Below are 17,181 nucleotides of genomic sequence, written 5' to 3'. Positions count from 1 at the left end.
AATGACAAAAATTCTGCTTTTTGCCAAATTGGTCGAAAACTGACGACATTCAAGCCCAGGTTGCGGCATGTTACCGGAATGGAATCCGGCTCTAATGATATAGGTATGATGGGCCCTGTCGAGATCTATCATTTGGTACCAATATCTCATTCTAGGGACAAGTTATCAGCCGGCCCGCTTGCAACTATGCCGTATTTCTTCTTATAGAAGCCCACTCAAACCGTCAGTTTTGAGCTCAATTATCTCGGTTTCTATGAAAGATATCAAAATTTTGTCAACTGATAAAATATTGCTGATATCATGATAAAAGGATTTTTATATATTCTAAAAGAACCGAGATAATTGAGCTCAAAGTTGACGGATATTAGATGAACTACAGTATTTCAAACACTACGATAGTTTGCGCCCAACCTGAAATTATCGATTTTTGCAGAAAGTCTAATGTCCCCCCGACTCGGAAACCGTAGATTCGCCGCGTCGACAGCAAGATGCGCGCCAGCGGCCTCCGAGCTGCAGAGCACAGAAGTCTGGCTTCCACGACCGTCACTAGTGAATCAGAATCCGGCACATTCGAATTCGTTGCCACGTTTGGATAAGCATCGAGTCCATGAGTGAGTTGAGAATTGAAAATTAGCGAAAATTAGGATTTTTAGAGCTAAAATTACCGAAAAATTCGCAATTTTGAGCTAAATTCCCTTCAAAACTGATGTTTTTTTCGAATTTTCGAAATCTTAACGCTTCAAGTTGAAGCGTTTGGCTGAAAATGAAAACAAACTGAAACTCAATTCAATTCCAACCAGAAAAAAAGCAATTTTCCGTTCAATTTTGTCTTTTTTGCTGAAAAAGTCTGGCATTTCCGTTTTTTCGAACTGATTAGTATTTTTTTTGGCAATATTCAAATTTTGCCACCCGAATATTTTTTCCAATTTGTGCATTTTTTTTCGCAGACGCAGTGAATCGAGTAACGGTCGAAAGAAGTCGGAAATCAATAACAAGCCACAACGACAAATGACAGATCAGGAGAGAAAACGACAGTACCGGATAGCACTCAACTTTTTCAATAAGTGAGTTTTTGTGGCAGTAGAGCGAATTTGCGAAAATTGAAAAAAACATTTTTTTTTGGTTTTCCGAAGTTTCAAATTCAAAAAATTATCAAAAATTCAGCAAATATACTCCGTTGACAACCCAAAATTTTTGAATTTTAAAATTTTTGCAACCCTGCTCTATAGACAATCTTTTGAGCGGTTTTTCAAAAATTTCCAAATTCAAAAAATTCAGCAAATTTGCTCTATAAACAACCCTAGAAAACTAACTTCCAGAAAACCCGAGCGAGGTGTTCAACTGCTAACCGCGTGGGGATTCGTCAAAAGTTCCCCCGATTCGCTGGCCAGTTTACTGTTCGGACGGCGTGGACTGAGTAAATCAATGATTGGAGAGTATATCGGCACACTACATTCACCGTATCATAGTTTAGTTTTGAAGTGAGTACGCAAGCATCATATCTGACGCGCAAATTTTGATTTTCTGGCAGAAATTTATGTTTTATCAGTAAGCACTTCTCCATCATATCTTACGCACGAATTTCAAATTCGCGCTGAAGTCGTGGATTCGTCCGCAAACAATTTCAATTTTTGCATATTTTCTGGGCGAATACACTTCGGTATCATGTCTGACGCGCAGTTTCAATCTTTCGTAGAAATTAAAGCTTTGTCCGCAAACAAAAATATCCTGGCATCATAGCTGACGCGCAAATTTCCATTTTTTCAAAGACTGATTTTCCAGATATTTCACCGGAATGATTGATATTCGAGGTCTCGAAGTGGACGTAGCCCTTCGAAAAGCCATGCAATTCTTCATTCTACCCAAAGAAGCCGAGAAAATCGATAGGATAATTCAAGCGTTTGCTTTGCACTACTCCAAATCCAACCCAAAAAGAACGTCGAATTTCCGTGGTGGATGGGATACGATACATCTGCTATCGTTTGCAATTATCATGCTCAACACAGATTTACACTCGCCAAATGTGAGCAGCGAATGACGCAGGCGGATTTTGTGAAGAATTTGAGGGGGCAGGATAAGGTGAACGGGGAGAAAAGTGGAGAGGATATTGATAGGAAAACACTGGAAGGGATCTATGATCGGATAAAGAAGGATGAATTGAAAGCGGGAGATGACCACGTGGCACAGGTTCAACGGGTGGATCGGGCAATAGTTGGGAAGGATAAACCGGTAAGAAGCAGGGATTTTTTTAATTCCGGAATATTCCAATTTTCGAATTTCCGGAGTTTTGAAAGTAGAATTTTCGGAGAATTACGATTTTGAAAATTGCCGAATTTCGGAATATTGCGATGTTTAAGTTTTTGGAATTCACTAGTTTTCCAATTTTTGAATTTCAGAATTTTCCGATTTTCAAATTTTCGAAAATTCAAAATCTTTAGAATTTTAGAAATATGGAATATCTCGATTTTAGAATTTCGGAATTTCAGAATTACCGAATTTCGACATTTTCCCATTATCAAATTAACAAAAAATTTTCGGATTTTTCAGTTTTTTGAAATTCGGATCTTCTAAATCTTCTGAATTTTCCGATATTCAAAATGCCGGATTTTTCAAATTTTCCTAGTTTTGGAAATTTCGGATTATTGGAAACTTCGGAATTTTAAAATTTTTCCGGTTTTGAAAATTTCAGAATTCTGAATTTTTCCAATTTTTGAAAATTTCGGATTTTCGGAGTTTTGGAATATTCCGATTTTTGAAATTTTCGGATTTTCGGAATTTTGAAAATTTTCCGTTTTTTGAAAATTTCGGATTTTCAGAATTTTCGGAATTTTCCGGACAAGAAATAGGGAAAATCGAAAAAGAATTATCAAAAATAGCTGAAAAACCTAAAAAGGTCTAAGAATTTTGCAAAAAATCGGAGGAAAAATCAAAAAGAGTTCTTTGGAATTCTGATTATTTAAAAACATGAAAAATCCGTAATCGGAAAATTCTGAAATTCCAAAAATCTAAAAATTCCGAGATTCCAATATTTCAAAAATCGGACAATTCCGAGATTTTGGCGAGCGAAGGGTCCACCATTTAATTTTCAGCGTCTCACCGAAACGCCCCGCCGCCTCGTCTGCTATTGTCGTCTCCAGCAAGTAGCCGACCCAACAAAACGTCAGTCATCAACAGCCAGAGAACGAGACGTCTTTCTTTTCAATGATATGATCGTTGTGGCGAAAGGAGTGAGAAGAGGGTCTACTTCGATGGTCGGATGCACATATACACTCAAACAATGGACAGTTCTACTCGGAGCCCATGTCACGGAATTCCAACGAGGGCAGTATGAATTCGGACTCACTATCACATGTCCCAACAAGGATAAGATACACTTTAACGCTCGGAATTTCGAGGATCGATGTCATTTTGTGGCCGATGTCACTGAATCGATTCGAGAGGCGACGGAAATGGAACAAGTGAGGTTGGAGATGGAAATGGAGCATCATACGACGATTCGATCCGATAATCAGAGAGATTCCGGTCTTCCTGATATGGATGAATCCATGAAGTTATCGGTGAGTTCTTTTTTTTTTGTTAAAAATCGGCTATCTTCTGCATTTGCGCGTCAGGGTGTTTGCGTACGAAACATTTTATTTTACGACGCTTTTTAGAAATGTTTTGAATCACAAAATTCTGCATACGAAATGGCTTTTTTTGAATTTTTCTTTTTAATCCCAATGGTTTTTTTTTCAGAACGGCAGCAACAGCAGTGCTGGCTCATCGAGCTCCTCCACCAACAACGGATCCTCATTCCGACGCCTCTCGTTCAATTCCCTGGATAGTGGAGTCGTTGAAGAGCACCTTGAAGCCTGTTGAGCTTTTTCTAATGATTTCTATTTATCTTTTTTTCCCGGCTTATTCTTTCCCCAGTCACTCCCAGAACCTAGTCATAAACTTTCAGAAAATCGATATCAAGCATAATTTTCCTTATCCCCCGATTCGTGTGAATATATTATTATGTGTCTTTTTTTGTATATTTCTATTGTATGTGTCTCGTTGGGCATGGCTAAGCCAAACGCGCTCCCCTGCACCCCCATGTTAAATAGGCCGAAATTCTTCTTGTAATCCCCCCTTTTCGTCACTTTTTGTCCCCCCCCCCCCAAACGAGGTACTATTCTTAGACTGCACACTTTTGAAGTATTGCTCATGATTCACTTTGTGTTGACGCTTTCATTTCGGTCGCCGCCTGCCGAATTCGTGCATTTTACATTTTAGAGTCAAAAAATATGTCGTAAAATAATGTGCTTTGACCGCAAACACCAAAGTTGACGCGCAAATGCACAAAACGGAAAGCCCGACCGAATGAAAGCCTTACTTTCTTTCTTCTTAAAGTATTTAAATATGATGAAATTCTGAAATTTTCACTTTTGAAGAAGAGACTGGTCCCTTCGCCCCCTTTTTTCATCCTTATGACTCTTGTTAACTTGCCCCCATTGAGTACTTGTTTCATGAACAAAGTTTAGTTTTATTGAATTTTTTGTGTGTTACAAAACCGAAAAAAACGGTGGTCATCTGGCAATTGTTACGTTTTGAAGTGTAAAAATTTTGCAACAGAAATTCGAAAAAAAAATCGCTTCCAGATGTCCTCAGACGACACTGCAGCGAAAAAGAAACAAATGATGCAGAATTTTCTGAACAGGAAACGAAAAATAGACCTAAAAGTTGGCGAGGAGATTCAGCAGAAGCCGTCGACGTCTTCTGAAACGATAGAAAAGGACGAAAAAGAGAAGAAGGAAGAAGAAAAGTTTGATAAGGTTTGTACGAAATTGAAAAAAGCGCCAAAAGCTACAAGTCCGAGAGGAGTACACGAGATGTTCAATGGAGCGCGCTTGCACTATCAACTTCGTGGATTCCTCTCGAACAAAAGCATTTTTTGTCGAAATTATAAAGTTTTTTCGGTTAAGACTTGCACAAGTATTGAACACTTCGAAAGATTAGAAAAAAGTCAATCGAAAAGTTCGTAAAATCTTCCAGGCTAAAAAAGCGCTGCTTTTCGATGCGAAACGAGCCAAAGACCGGGCGGAGGAGATGGGTCCACAGGGTTATCTGAAACCGAAGATTCCCTCGACGAACAAGGAATTTTTGAGAAGAACCATTCAGTCGACAATGCCACGTGGCAAGAAAAAAAAGTAGTTGATGACAAATAAAGATTTATTTTTGCAAAAAGTTACACTTATTTTACATTAGAGCCAAAAAAAAGCACGATTATAGACAATTTTTACAAAATTCTAGAAGTTCTCGCTGTAGCTGACTTGTTCAGCGGCTGGATGCTCAACGGTATATTTCACAGTGAAGTTTTGAGCCTCTCCTGGCGCCAATTGAACGGTGTAGTCAAGAATCTTCTCTGGAGTGAGCTCGGCTCCAACGGTTGGTTCAGCGGATGACTCGGAAACTTCTTTGGCTTCTGGAGACTCGAGAGTGACCTGAAAAATGGGAATTTAGAGCTTTTAAAATTTAATAAATTACCTTGATTCTGGAATCCGTAGATCTTGGAAGCTGTTCGCGGATAGTGAGAAGCACTGGGTTTGGACGGAGATTGGTGACGGCGGTTGTCTTTTCAGTGACCTGTGAGTTGAGCTTCTCGACGGTTCCAGTTCTCTCTTGATAGTTCTTCACTGGTTTGTACTCTACACGAATGTTTGGATCAACTCCAAGAGAAACTTCGAATTTCTGCGAGACGACGGCGTCTTCAAATTCTCCTTTGTTGACGAATGCACCATCCAAAAAGATGGAAGTTTGGCCAGCGACAAGTGGATAATCAGAAGAGTTGACAGAGTTGGCAACAAGGAAAGCGGCGGCATTTCTCGATGGAACAGTCACATTTGATAGTTTAGTTGGAAGAGTGAATTGACCGATATTCACTTTGTATTCTTCAGTACGATCATCAATTGTTGCTGGACGACCGATGCTGAATTCAGATGCAATATTGCTAGTCTTCACTGTTGCTGATGCATTCTTGAACATGGCTCTTCCCATCATCGGAGCAGCGTCATATGCCATTTCTGCGTACACCATTCCATGTTGTTCTCTATGCGTTGGCTCTGGAACAACGATCGAAGCTTCCAATGCACCGAGTTTTGGCAGCTGCTTGACTCCATGTGCTGGCTTAGCAGTCGACAGAATAAGTGGGACATTCTTCCAATCCTCCCCACTGAATTGGCGAACTTTTCCGAAATATGTGATGTGCATCTCAGCGTCGTCTCCAGAAGTAACACGAATATCGTAGAATGGGAACCAGGCGACATTGTTCACTTGATATGTCACAGTGAGTTCCACGGATCCTCCATCAGTAGATTCGACGACGATGCTAGCGTATTGGGCAGAGTTTCTCCATCTGTATCCAGTGTTATCCCAGTCTTGGCTAGCTCTATGGAATTCTTCCTCGGCTCTTCTGAATTCCTGATCCAGAGTTCTAATTTGCGCACGAAGATCAACAGTCTTATCCTGATGATAAGCATGAAGAGCATTCAAACTCTCAATAGTTCTCCCATCGAAATGAAGACTTCCGTCTTTTCCATTTTTCACTGATTCCGTAATCAAATTATCCAATCCTTCGATTCTCTTCTGTACTGCTGTTCTGCTATCATTGATCTTGTCCTTTGCTCTCTCCTTTTCTTCAAAAGTCGCCTTGATCGCCAAAACTCTCTCCGGAATAACAAAATCGGATCCCTCTTGATTCTTAACGGAGACATCATGGATCACAGCTTCTCCAGATCCGGAGACACGAATCGAATCTTGAACCAAATCGAATGGGAGGTTCTGTAAAAATAAAAAAAATCGTTCTCGTTGAATTCAAAATTGACAAGAATTCATTTTGGGAAGGGAAAACCGGTTCGTGAATTAAATTCGAAGTCAAAAATGGTGAAAAAATAAATACAAATTGTGCCGTTAGAATTTTTTTCTAAAATTTTGAAGTGTTTGCAGAGAGTGTTTGTATAATGCTCGGAAATCTTGGTCAAAAATCACAGTGTTCTTTTTTCGAAGCGTTTTGAAAATGCGCTCAAATGCGAATTACCGTACTTCTACAATCAATTAGCGTTGGTCTCGCGGCGAAAGCCTTAAATTGAGCAGCTGAGTCGCTACTCGGCGGTGTCTACCGGAAAATCGGGTGAAAAAATAGTTTCTAAAGGTTCTGGAAAAAAACACCGTGACAAAAATCAGTATACTAGAAAATTTCGTGTATTGACACAGCTGATACCCTAGAAGCGATGACTCACTCACCTGAACTCGAACTTCATTGTATCCATGAGCCAATTCCAACTGGAATGTTCTCTTCAATTCGGCACAGTTGGATTCCGAGCTGTAGACAAGCGCCTGGACGATTTCGACGTCGTGAAGATTGAGTTTGTGGGTTTCGACGATTGTTGCCATGATTTCTGAAAGAAATTCTAATGTTCTCGAAAAAAAAGAAGGAAAATAAAGAGCTTTAGGGAAATTCTATACGAAATTGAAGGAGAAAAACGACGGGGATCCATGGGAAACGCCAATTTCCATGGAAACTAAAAACGCTCTAAACTCACTGCGCCGAAATACACAGACAAACTTTTCTGGCCTTTTGGCGTCGCTTTTATGTTGGGGAAACGACGAGAGAGAAGAGAATTAGGGATAACGAAAAAGAGAAAAATGGGTGGGGACAGAAAGAGGAACAGAAGTTTCGAAACTACTGAAGGGAAGACGGAAGAAAAAAGATCATTCTTTGACCAAGTATTTCGAGAAGAATACATTCTCAAACGAATAGAAGAAAAATGAGTCAAGGCAAGGGAAGAGAAATGAAAGTCAGAAGAGGAGCACAAATCACAGTGAATAGAGGGAAAAAGAAGACGTTGTTTGATGTTTGGAGCTTGCCAATACGGGTAAACAAGAATATATAAATACTGAAAGTATTAGAAATCATTCTAAAAAATTCTCTTCGGCTATTTTTTGTTGGTAAACAATTAAAAAGTCTCGATTTTCGAAAATATGGAGACAAAAACAACTATGAAGTACTGCGTTGGTATATAAGCAACCTCTGTTCAGATCGACAGCGATTTGTCGGAAAATTTTTAAAGTATCTAAAAATTCAAGGATCTTCTGAAGTTTATTTTGCAACTTCCGACCAGAATATTACCGATGTTTCGGAATTCCACTGCTTATTGTACTACGGTACGACAAAGGCGCACGCGAAGTTTCTTTACGGGTATTGAGCGGGAATTACTGTAAATATGTTTTCGAAATCTGCTCGTCAATTTTTCACGAAAGTTTCGCGCTTTTGTGACTTAAAATTCCGAAATTTTGAATATTCTGAAATTCTGATGAACTTCGAAAAACCCATTCCGAACATCCCTGCTAGAAATTTCGAGAAAATCTGTCAGTTTAATTCGTGTTAGAATTAATCAGATAGCAGTTAAAGGAGGCGAGACAGCAACAATTTCGGGGGCAGTTCGGGGGACGAAATCGCGCCGCGCTTATGTAGACCATCGGTCGTCAGGCGCCTTCGCGCCCCCGTAGCTCAGCCGGTAGCGGCGCTGTACCCCTGAGCTGCCTGTCATGAGTTCAACCCCTCATGGGGGTTCTCTATGCAAAATATCAGGAAAACATTTTTTTTGGTATCTGGCCTCCTTTAAGGTTTATCAGAACTATTGATGACCACATTAACAAACCCACTTCCCTGTTCGATAGATTTTTCATACTTTCCATTAGTACATTGATTTATTTCCGCATCTTATCACAGACCACGATCAGGATAATACTTCTTGACACCAACAAGACTAATTCTACTAGAAACAAAACGAAAAAAAAAATCAGAATATTTATTATTACATTCTATTTTACACATTCAGATAAATATTATAAAGCAAATATACAAAGTGCCAGAAAAATTTGAATATATTTTAGAACTTCTCCTCATAGCTGACTTGTTCCTCGGCTGGATGCTCTGTGACATACTTGACGACGACGGTTCTAGCCTCTCCTGGAGCTAGTTGGACGGTGTAATCAAGAATCTTTTCTGGTGTGATCTCGGCGCCAGCTGTTGGTTCTACACTTGGCTCGGCGACTTCTTTGGCTTCTGGAGATTGGAGCGTGACCTGAAAAAAGAAAGTTAGGAATCAGAGCTTTTAAAATTTAATAAATTACCTTGATTCTGGAATCCGTAGATCTTGGAAGCTGTTCGCGGATAGTGAGAAGCACTGGGTTTGGACGGAGATTGGTGACGGCGGTTGTCTTTTCAGTGACCTGTGAGTTGAGCTTCTCGACGGTTCCAGTTCTCTCTTGATAGTTCTTCACTGGTTTGTACTCTACACGAATGTTTGGATCAACTCCAAGAGAAACTTCGAATTTCTGCGAGACGACGGCGTCTTCAAATTCTCCTTTGTTGACGATGCACCATCCAAAAAGATGGAAGTTTGGCCAGCGACAAGTGGATAATCAGAAGAGTTGACAGAGTTGGCAACAAGGAAAGCGGCGGCATTTCTCGATGGAACAGTCACATTCGACAGTTTAGTTGGAAGAGTGAATTGACCGATATTCACTTTGTATTCTTCAGTACGATCATCAATTGTTGCTGGACGACCGATGCTGAATTCTGAGGCAATGTTGCTCGACTTGACGAAAGCAGAGGTCATTCCCATTTTCTGGCAACGTAAAGCCATTGGAGCAGCACAAGCCATTTCATATCCTCCTCGTCCACCACCGTATCCTCTTCTCATCGTGTTACATTCTGGCTCTGGCACAACAATCGAAGCTTCCAATGCACCGAGTTTTGGCAGTTGCTTGACTCCATGTGCTGGCTTAGCAGTCGACAGAATAAGTGGGACATTCTTCCAATCCTCTCCACTGAATTGTCGAACTTTTCCGAAATATGTGATGTGCATCTCAGCGTCGTCTCCAGAAGTAACACGAATATCGTAGAATGGGAACCAGGCGACATTGTTCACTTGATATGTCACAGTGAGTTCCACTGATCCTCCATTAGTAGATTCGACAACAATACTAGCGTATTGGGCGGAGTTTCTGTTAGCGTATCCAGTATGTTGCCAATCTGTCAAGGCACGAATCAATTCCTCTTGAGCCTTTCTTTCTTGTTCTTCCAAATTTCTAATTTGCGCACGAAGATCAACAGTCTTATCCTGATGATAAGCATGAAGAGCATTCAAACTCTCAATAGTTCTTCCATCGAAATGAAGACTTCCGTCTTTTCCATTTTTCACTGATTCCGTAATCAAATTATCCAATCCTTCGATTCTCTTCTGTACTGCTGTCTTGCTATCGCTAATCTTGTTCTTTATTCTTTCCTTCTCCTCGTAAATCGCTCTGATCGCCAGAACTCTATCCGGGATAACAAAATCGGCTCCCTCTTGATTCTTAACGGAGACATCATGGATCACAGCTTCTCCAGATCCAGAGACACGAATCGAATTATGAACCAAGTCAAATGGGAGGTTCTGGAAAGTAATATGTTTCAATTTTCTTTTAAGAATTTATGTGAATCCATCAGAAAGTGCCATAGATGACTTTGAATATTTGAACTTTGTGAAAATGATTCGTTTTTGTTTGTTTAGAATCTAATAAAACTTTTCGTATTGGTTGATATAAATATCAGAAAATGTCATATTTGCAAACACCTATTCATCATGGCAAAAGGAAGGTCAAGAACCGAGAAAACTAAGTATGAGTCATGTTAAAGAAAGACATACTTTTTTATTGCTTCAAATTATGCAGAAAAATTTAATTTACTTTTTCAAAAGGGAAATTTATAGAAAAAGAGAATCCTCAAAGTCCCTTTCAGGCTTCGCAATTTTCAAAATGTTTTTCTTAACACAAATTTGTATAATCTACATTATGGCAGTCGTACGGCGGCCCGAGGCCGGCCGTAGGACAACCAACACTATTTTCGAAAAGTCTAGACTTTTCAAGTATTTCGAAATCTTTAGCTAACCTGAACTTTAACTTCATTGTATCCCTGAGCCAATTCTAACTGGAATGTTCTCTTCAATTCGGCACAGTTGGATTCCGAACTGTAGACAAGAGCCTGGACGATTTCGACGTCGTGAAGATTGAGTTTGTGGGTCTGGACGATTGTTGCCATGATTTCTGGAAAATATACTATTTCGAACCTTTCGAAGTTTCGATTACAAATAGACCAAAAACGAGGAAATTAAAGAGAAAAAAGGTTTAGAGAAAAGTAGAATGAAAACAAGAAAAAAAAGGTGAATAAAACTTCAAATCTGAGCGGAAGGAAAAAAACCAAATTTCGAATCACTATGGAAACTCTGCGTCCAAACACTCATAGACTAACGAAACACTGGCCTTTTGGTCTTGCTTTTATACGAGTTGAAGGGCAAAAAATGACAGCAGGGTGAGAGAGTGAGAGACGGAGAGAGTTAGAGAGAGACAAAAAAACGAAAAAGAAGAGAGAAAAAGGGTGGAGACAACAAAGAAAAAGAGTTTCGAAACTAAACAGAAGAATGTGAAAGGGATCAGTTTCTGACCTATTTTTGAGAATTTGAGGGATCGGCAAATTGAGGAAGAAGATTTTGCTTTGGATGTTAGTAAGCCTGTAACACTTAGTAAGCCTGTACTTTGATCGAAAAGCAACAAATTTTGAAAAGAAAACAGCAAAAATGGGAAAATTCGCTGATCTTCGCAGTACCTGATTTTTTTTTTGAAAATGCTGTCAAAATTAGAGGTTATCCAAGCGTAACAGACTAAGCTTATAATTTTATGCTGTTTGAAATTATAGATTTAGGCTATAACACCTTGTTTAACTTTCACTCGGACATCTGAAACATTGGCACCGAATTCAATTAGTTTGCTGCTGAAATCCTAAAGCAATAAAAATCCGAAACACAATTTTCAGGTTACTGTAGCTTTGGGCGTTTTTAGAACTTCAAAGAAAACACCGATATCTTCTCTGTCCGTTCAACAACTAAAGATTGTGTCGGTTCGCCGATTTATTTCATTTTTATTTTTATTCGAGACATTAAATAAATCAACCGAAACTTCCTTGTTGTGCCTGTGAAGTATTTCGCAATGAAGAGGAAAACCCAAATGATTCATGTAAAAACGAAAAAAAAGAGAGAAAGAGAGAGGGGGAAAATGGGAAAATGTCCTAGAGAATGACTCACTAGTCAGAGAGGAGAGGGACAAACAAACAAAACAATAAAAAGTCTCACAGAAAGATGACTAAAAGTGTTTCAATGCATGAAGTGCGCTCAAACGTCCTGGTGCTCCGGTGACACCGCCACCTGGATGAGCACCACTGCCACATAAATACAAGGATTTGATTGGCGTTGAGTAATTGGCCCATTTGCTAACCGGGCGCGATGTATACAACTGGTCAAGACTCATAGATCCGTGGAAGATGTTCTAAAAATTTCATTTTAGGTTTTCTGGAATTTTCTGAACAATTCTGACTCCTCCTGTAATTCCGAAAGTGTTCTGAATATCTGGTGGTGTTAGAATATCGTATCCAATGACACTTGAGGAGAAGTTCGGTGCATAGGCGTCGATTTCTGAGAAGACGTGCTTCGCGTACTCTGTCTTCTTCTCTTCTGTCCATTCGTGATCTTTGGGGGAGAACGGAGTGTATTGGGTGAAAAGGAGGACAACGTGCCCGTCTTCGGAATCAACGATTGTCCGGTCGATGGAAGAGGGTATTGTCATTTCGATGACTGGTCTGGAAGTAGAAATTTTAGAAGTTTAGGGACTGGAATTATCTCATAGGGATTGAAAATGAATTTGGGAAAAGTATAGCGAACTTTTGATGTCTAAAAATTATCGTAGGATCTGTTAGATGAGACTGAAACAGTCGCAAAAAAATTAGTCCAGAATTTTTTGAGTTTTCTAAAAATTTCAGAGTATACTAAACAAAGATAGAGCTTCAATTTTGTGCCAATTTTTTGTAAAAATTCATCCAAATACCGTTTTTTCAGAAATAGCACTGACATGGAATGACTCCCAAGTGTTACCCTTGAAAAAAATTGAGACCTAGATGGTTGGAAAGAGCGTAAAAAGTTATTTTAGAATCCAAAAGGAATAGTTGATAAAAATTTTTTTTGGGGAGTTATGGCCCAAAACGTACCAAAAAATGGCTATATTTTCAAAAAATCATAACTTTGTCAGTTTATGTCGTTTGTTGAAATTTAAAAAACAATAGATAGACAATCAATTGAACTTTTGGAAAAAATTTTTTGATGTTTTACTCATTAATTGGATTATTGATTTTTTGAAAAAACCGAAAAAATTTTCAATATCTCAAAAATCCCAAGTTAACTTTTTTTCTTATTATGACCATTGAACTAAGCACGTTTGATTTACTATGGAAACATATCAATACCCCGGGGGATTTTCGATTGTTATAGCCTAAAAATAGGTGTTTGGCTGTAATAATCGTAAATATTTTCTTTTTTTAGGACCTAACTCGAAATTCCGTTCAAGCCATTGATAGAATTAGGTTCTTCTAATTATGTTAAAAAAAGAGTTTGGCTGTTTTCATCAAGTTGGACCATAGATATGCCCCTTACATGTCAAAATTTTGATTTTTTCAAAGTTGCAATTTTAAGACATATTACGGCATTCGAATAATTGACTTTCTATGTTGCAGAATACCTTTTTAAACACTTTAAACTTACTATATGCATGTAAAAATCACAATAAGAAGTATGATCATAGTCATACCGGCCACCGAGGACAACGAATTCAATGCAGCCAAGTGCCAAAAATCGACTTTTTTTGGCATAACTTGTGTGAGCATGATTTCCCCCGGGGTATTGATATGTTTCCATAGTAAATCAAACGTGCTGAGTTCAATGGTCATAATAAGAAAAAAAGTTAACTTGGGATTTTTGAGATATTGAAAAATTTTTCGGTTTTTTCAAAAAATCAATAATCCAATCAATGGGAAAAAAATTTAAAAATTTTTTTCCAAAAGAACAATAAATTGTCTATTCATTGTTTTTTAAATCTAAACAAACGAACAATAACAGACAAAGTTTTGATTTTTTGAAAATATAGCCATTTTTTGGTACGTTTTGGGCCATAACTCCCCAAAAAAAATTTTTTTTTATCAACTATTCCTTTCGGTTTCTAAAATAACTTTTTACGCTCTTTCCAATCATTTAGGTCTCAATTTTTTTCAAGGGTAACACTTGGGAGTCATTCCATGTGAGTTCAGAGTAGTGACTTAAACAAACAGTTTTTTTTTCATTTGGATGAACTTGTATTGAAAAGTTGTCAACAACAAAATTGAAGATTTAGTTTTGTTTAGTCTACTCTGAAACTTTCTAAAAAACTCGAAAATTCGGGAGTATTTTTTTCAGGTCTTCAAAGTTGTCTGCCATATATTCTCTCATAGAGACCTACCGAAACTGTCAGCTTCTATCTCAATTATCTCGGTTCCTATGAGAGATATCAAAATTTTGTCAATTGATAAAATGTTGGCTATGTAATGATAAATAATTTATCAGTTGACAATGTTTGGATATCTCTTACAGGAATCGATATAATTGACTTCAAAGGGCACGTATAGGGTGGGCTTCTATTAGAGCAAATACGGTATCTCATTTGGATGTCTTGGTACTTACGATTTAGAATTTCTATGTTACTGTGAAATTGTTTTCAGAAATTTCCTACCTCCTACTATATCTGCCATTCTTATAATCCATCACAGCATCATGAACCACTTGCATATTTTCACAATTCATATGAATCGTCGTCTGATGATGTGGCATTGGCTCAGACCCTAAATTCGGTTTCGCCAAGAAATTCGGAAGTTCCTTAACAGCCACATTGATCTTGGTAACCGGAGAAGTGTAGTCAATTTGGCTAACACTTCTATAGAAATCTGCTGGAAGGTGCTCTTTCTTCACAAGATTATTGAATGTAACATGTGGAGTTGCATTGGACATGACGATCTTCGAATGGATTTCTCTTCCATTTGCCAGTCGAACTCCTTTGGCTACATTTCCATCTAGAAGGACTTCATCCACTTCCTGTTCGGTGAAGATTTCAACTCCGTGACTTTTGGCACATTCTGCGATTGCATTGGATACAGCTCCCATTCCTCCAACAACGTATCCCCACGCCCCTTTGTGCTCGTCTAGGCCTCCAATAACGTGATGAAGGAGAACGTATCTGGAAATCTTTTTTTTTTGAATGCTCTTTCCCTTTCAAGTTACCCAGTTCCTGGATCCATTGGACTTGCAGCCAATCCAATGACTCCATCAGTACCTAGTGTCGCCTTCAAAACATCACTCTCGAACCACTTATTCATTATTTTGGAGATCGGTGCTGTCATCAATTCATAAAAATCTACGGCATTTTTCAGTCCCAATGGTTGAACTGCCTTATATAGCAAGTACAAATGTGGCAACATTTTATGAATTGGCTTTTGTAAATCCAATGGTTCGTAATCCATCAACTGCTCAAAAGCATGGGTGACTTCCGAAATGAAGTGCTCATATTTCGGATAATTTTCAGCGTCTGCTTTTGAGAATTTCGCAATTTCTCGTTGATTTTCAGCCATATCCATTCCAAGTGTCAAACTTCCATGAGTATCACGAATCGGGGTGAATGAATTGGGATTTCTGATATGGTAGCGGAGTCCGAACTTTTTGAGATTGAGCTCTTGCATAACGACGGGTCGTAGGAGACTCAGAAGGTAGGAAGCTCGAGAGAATCGGAATCCAGGAACGATTTCTTCGGTGACAGCGGCTCCTCCGAGTACATGACGACGTTCCAAGACACATACTTTTTTGCCCGCTTTTGCGAGATAGGCGGCCTGTGAAATTGTTTCAGTATGTTTTTTGTTTTAGCAATCTTCTTAAAGATTGATTGTTAAATATTCACATTTTTTAAATTACCCTAAACACTCTAATAGAACGCCACCCGGACCGTCCACTTTGGGCTTATATATCTCACTTTTTTTGAAAGATATCGAAAAGTTGTCAACTGATAAAATGTTTATCATGATATCAGCGAAATTTTATTAAATAACCACTTTTTGATATCTCTCACAGAGAATGAGATACATAGGCTTAAATTTGTTGATTTGGATGGCGTTTTATTAGAGTGTGTACGGTAAGTCGTTTGATCTCTATTTTCTCATATGCTAACATAAAATAAATAAGATTGAAAAAAAAAACATTTTAATATTTTTCAAAAATTTGATAGAGTTGATTTTTCTCAAAATTCGAACACAATTTAATATTTCCAGATTGAGAAAAATTTGAATATTTGAATATATAAAAATTCGAAACTTCATACCACATAGATCATATTTAATACTTACTTTTCAATTATAAATGCTCAAAATTTCTTGATTTTTTAAAATTCGTCAATTTTTTAGATAGTATTTTCCAATTCCTCGATTTTGCGAAATATGAAAAAAAAAGTTAAGTCTTGTAAAAACAAAGGAATATAAAACAAGTTCGATTTCGGGATTGAAAAATTTGTATTACTTGTTTCGAATTTTTTAGAACTTGTGATATTTTTCAATTTTCTAAAATTCTAGATTTTTAATTTTAAAATGCTACAAAATTGAATATCTGACTTTCTTAGTGTGCTCTGAAATTAGACTAATCAAAATATTCTGAATTTTTCTTAGGCCTTTTTTTCCATTGAAAAACTAAAATATCGTATTTGCTCTAATGGGAGTCCACCCCACGCGGCTACTTTGAGCTCAAATATTTCGCTTCTTTCAAGAGATATCAAAGATCTGTCCATTGATAAAATAAAGGTGATATTATGATAAATAATTTACTAGTTGACAAATTTTTGGTATCTCTCATAGGAACCGAGATAATTGAGCTCTAAGTCCATGTACAAGGCTTTTCCGATAATCTGAATAAGTTCCTTAAAAATGTAAACTGCAAAAGTGGTGTTATTTTTTTGTGTGGTACTTAAAAATTCAAAATCTCAACCTCCATATTTTTGTTGCAAAAAAAAAACTAACCGCCGTTAAACCATTGTGTCCTCCACCAATAATGATTGCATCGTAAGATTGTTTACTGAAATATCGCCGACCGATTCGAAAGGACATCTTGTTTGTTACACTCTGGTCTCACTGGCAAAAACGAAAACAAATTGAAATTGATCGGAAAGAAAAGAGAGGGTAGAAAAGACGAAGAAAAAGAAGTAGTAAAAAGAAATCAAAGAAAATTG

General features: G+C 38.0%; 5 protein-coding genes across 5 annotated transcripts in view; 2 read left to right on the top strand and 3 right to left on the bottom strand.

The window, feature by feature from the left end:
- The window catches only part of CBG10729, a gene marked incomplete at both ends in the record, with an annotated part of 9,797 nt that extends 5,939 nt beyond the window's left edge, over positions 1-3,858 (top strand). The window contains 7 exons of the mRNA XM_045236098.1: positions 434-611; positions 948-1,064; positions 1,320-1,481; positions 1,783-2,023; positions 2,074-2,229; positions 3,090-3,557; positions 3,736-3,858. Coding sequence (XP_045094343.1) covers positions 434-611; positions 948-1,064; positions 1,320-1,481; positions 1,783-2,023; positions 2,074-2,229; positions 3,090-3,557; positions 3,736-3,858 — 1,445 coding nt within the window. The remainder of the gene's footprint in view (positions 1-433; positions 612-947; positions 1,065-1,319; positions 1,482-1,782; positions 2,024-2,073; positions 2,230-3,089; positions 3,558-3,735) is intronic.
- A 764-nt stretch (positions 3,859-4,622) lies between these two features.
- Positions 4,623-5,175, top strand: CBG10730 (the record flags this gene model as incomplete). Its single annotated transcript, XM_045236097.1, has 2 exons — positions 4,623-4,796; positions 5,101-5,175. 2 exons carry the CDS (start codon positions 4,623-4,625, stop codon positions 5,173-5,175), a joined length of 249 nt encoding a protein of 82 aa, XP_045094344.1.
- A 95-nt stretch (positions 5,176-5,270) lies between these two features.
- Positions 5,271-7,413, bottom strand: CBG10731 (the record flags this gene model as incomplete). The annotated part of the gene is made up of 3 exons (XM_002634426.1): positions 5,271-5,465; positions 5,509-6,801; positions 7,264-7,413. The coding sequence occupies 3 exons, from the start codon at positions 7,411-7,413 to the stop codon at positions 5,271-5,273; spliced, it is 1,638 nt and encodes a 545-aa protein (XP_002634472.1).
- A 1,499-nt stretch (positions 7,414-8,912) lies between these two features.
- Positions 8,913-11,107, bottom strand: CBG10732 (the record flags this gene model as incomplete). The annotated part of the gene is made up of 4 exons (XM_045236096.1): positions 8,913-9,107; positions 9,157-9,338; positions 9,407-10,463; positions 10,958-11,107. The coding sequence occupies 4 exons, from the start codon at positions 11,105-11,107 to the stop codon at positions 8,913-8,915; spliced, it is 1,584 nt and encodes a 527-aa protein (XP_045094345.1).
- Positions 11,108-12,204: 1,097 nt separating this feature from the next.
- Positions 12,205-17,059, bottom strand: CBG10733 (the record flags this gene model as incomplete). The annotated part of the gene is made up of 5 exons (XM_002634428.1): positions 12,205-12,387; positions 12,436-12,697; positions 14,653-15,153; positions 15,198-15,799; positions 16,973-17,059. The coding sequence occupies 5 exons, from the start codon at positions 17,057-17,059 to the stop codon at positions 12,205-12,207; spliced, it is 1,635 nt and encodes a 544-aa protein (XP_002634474.1).
- Between the last annotated feature and the right edge of the window lie 122 nt (positions 17,060-17,181).

This window comes from Caenorhabditis briggsae (genome assembly GCF_000004555.2).
Source record: "Caenorhabditis briggsae complete genome, chrIV, whole genome shotgun sequence".
Lineage (NCBI taxonomy): Eukaryota > Metazoa > Nematoda > Chromadorea > Rhabditida > Rhabditidae > Caenorhabditis > Caenorhabditis briggsae.
The sequence above is the reverse complement of the archived record's forward strand: the minus strand, read 5'-3'. Positions and strand labels throughout refer to the sequence as shown.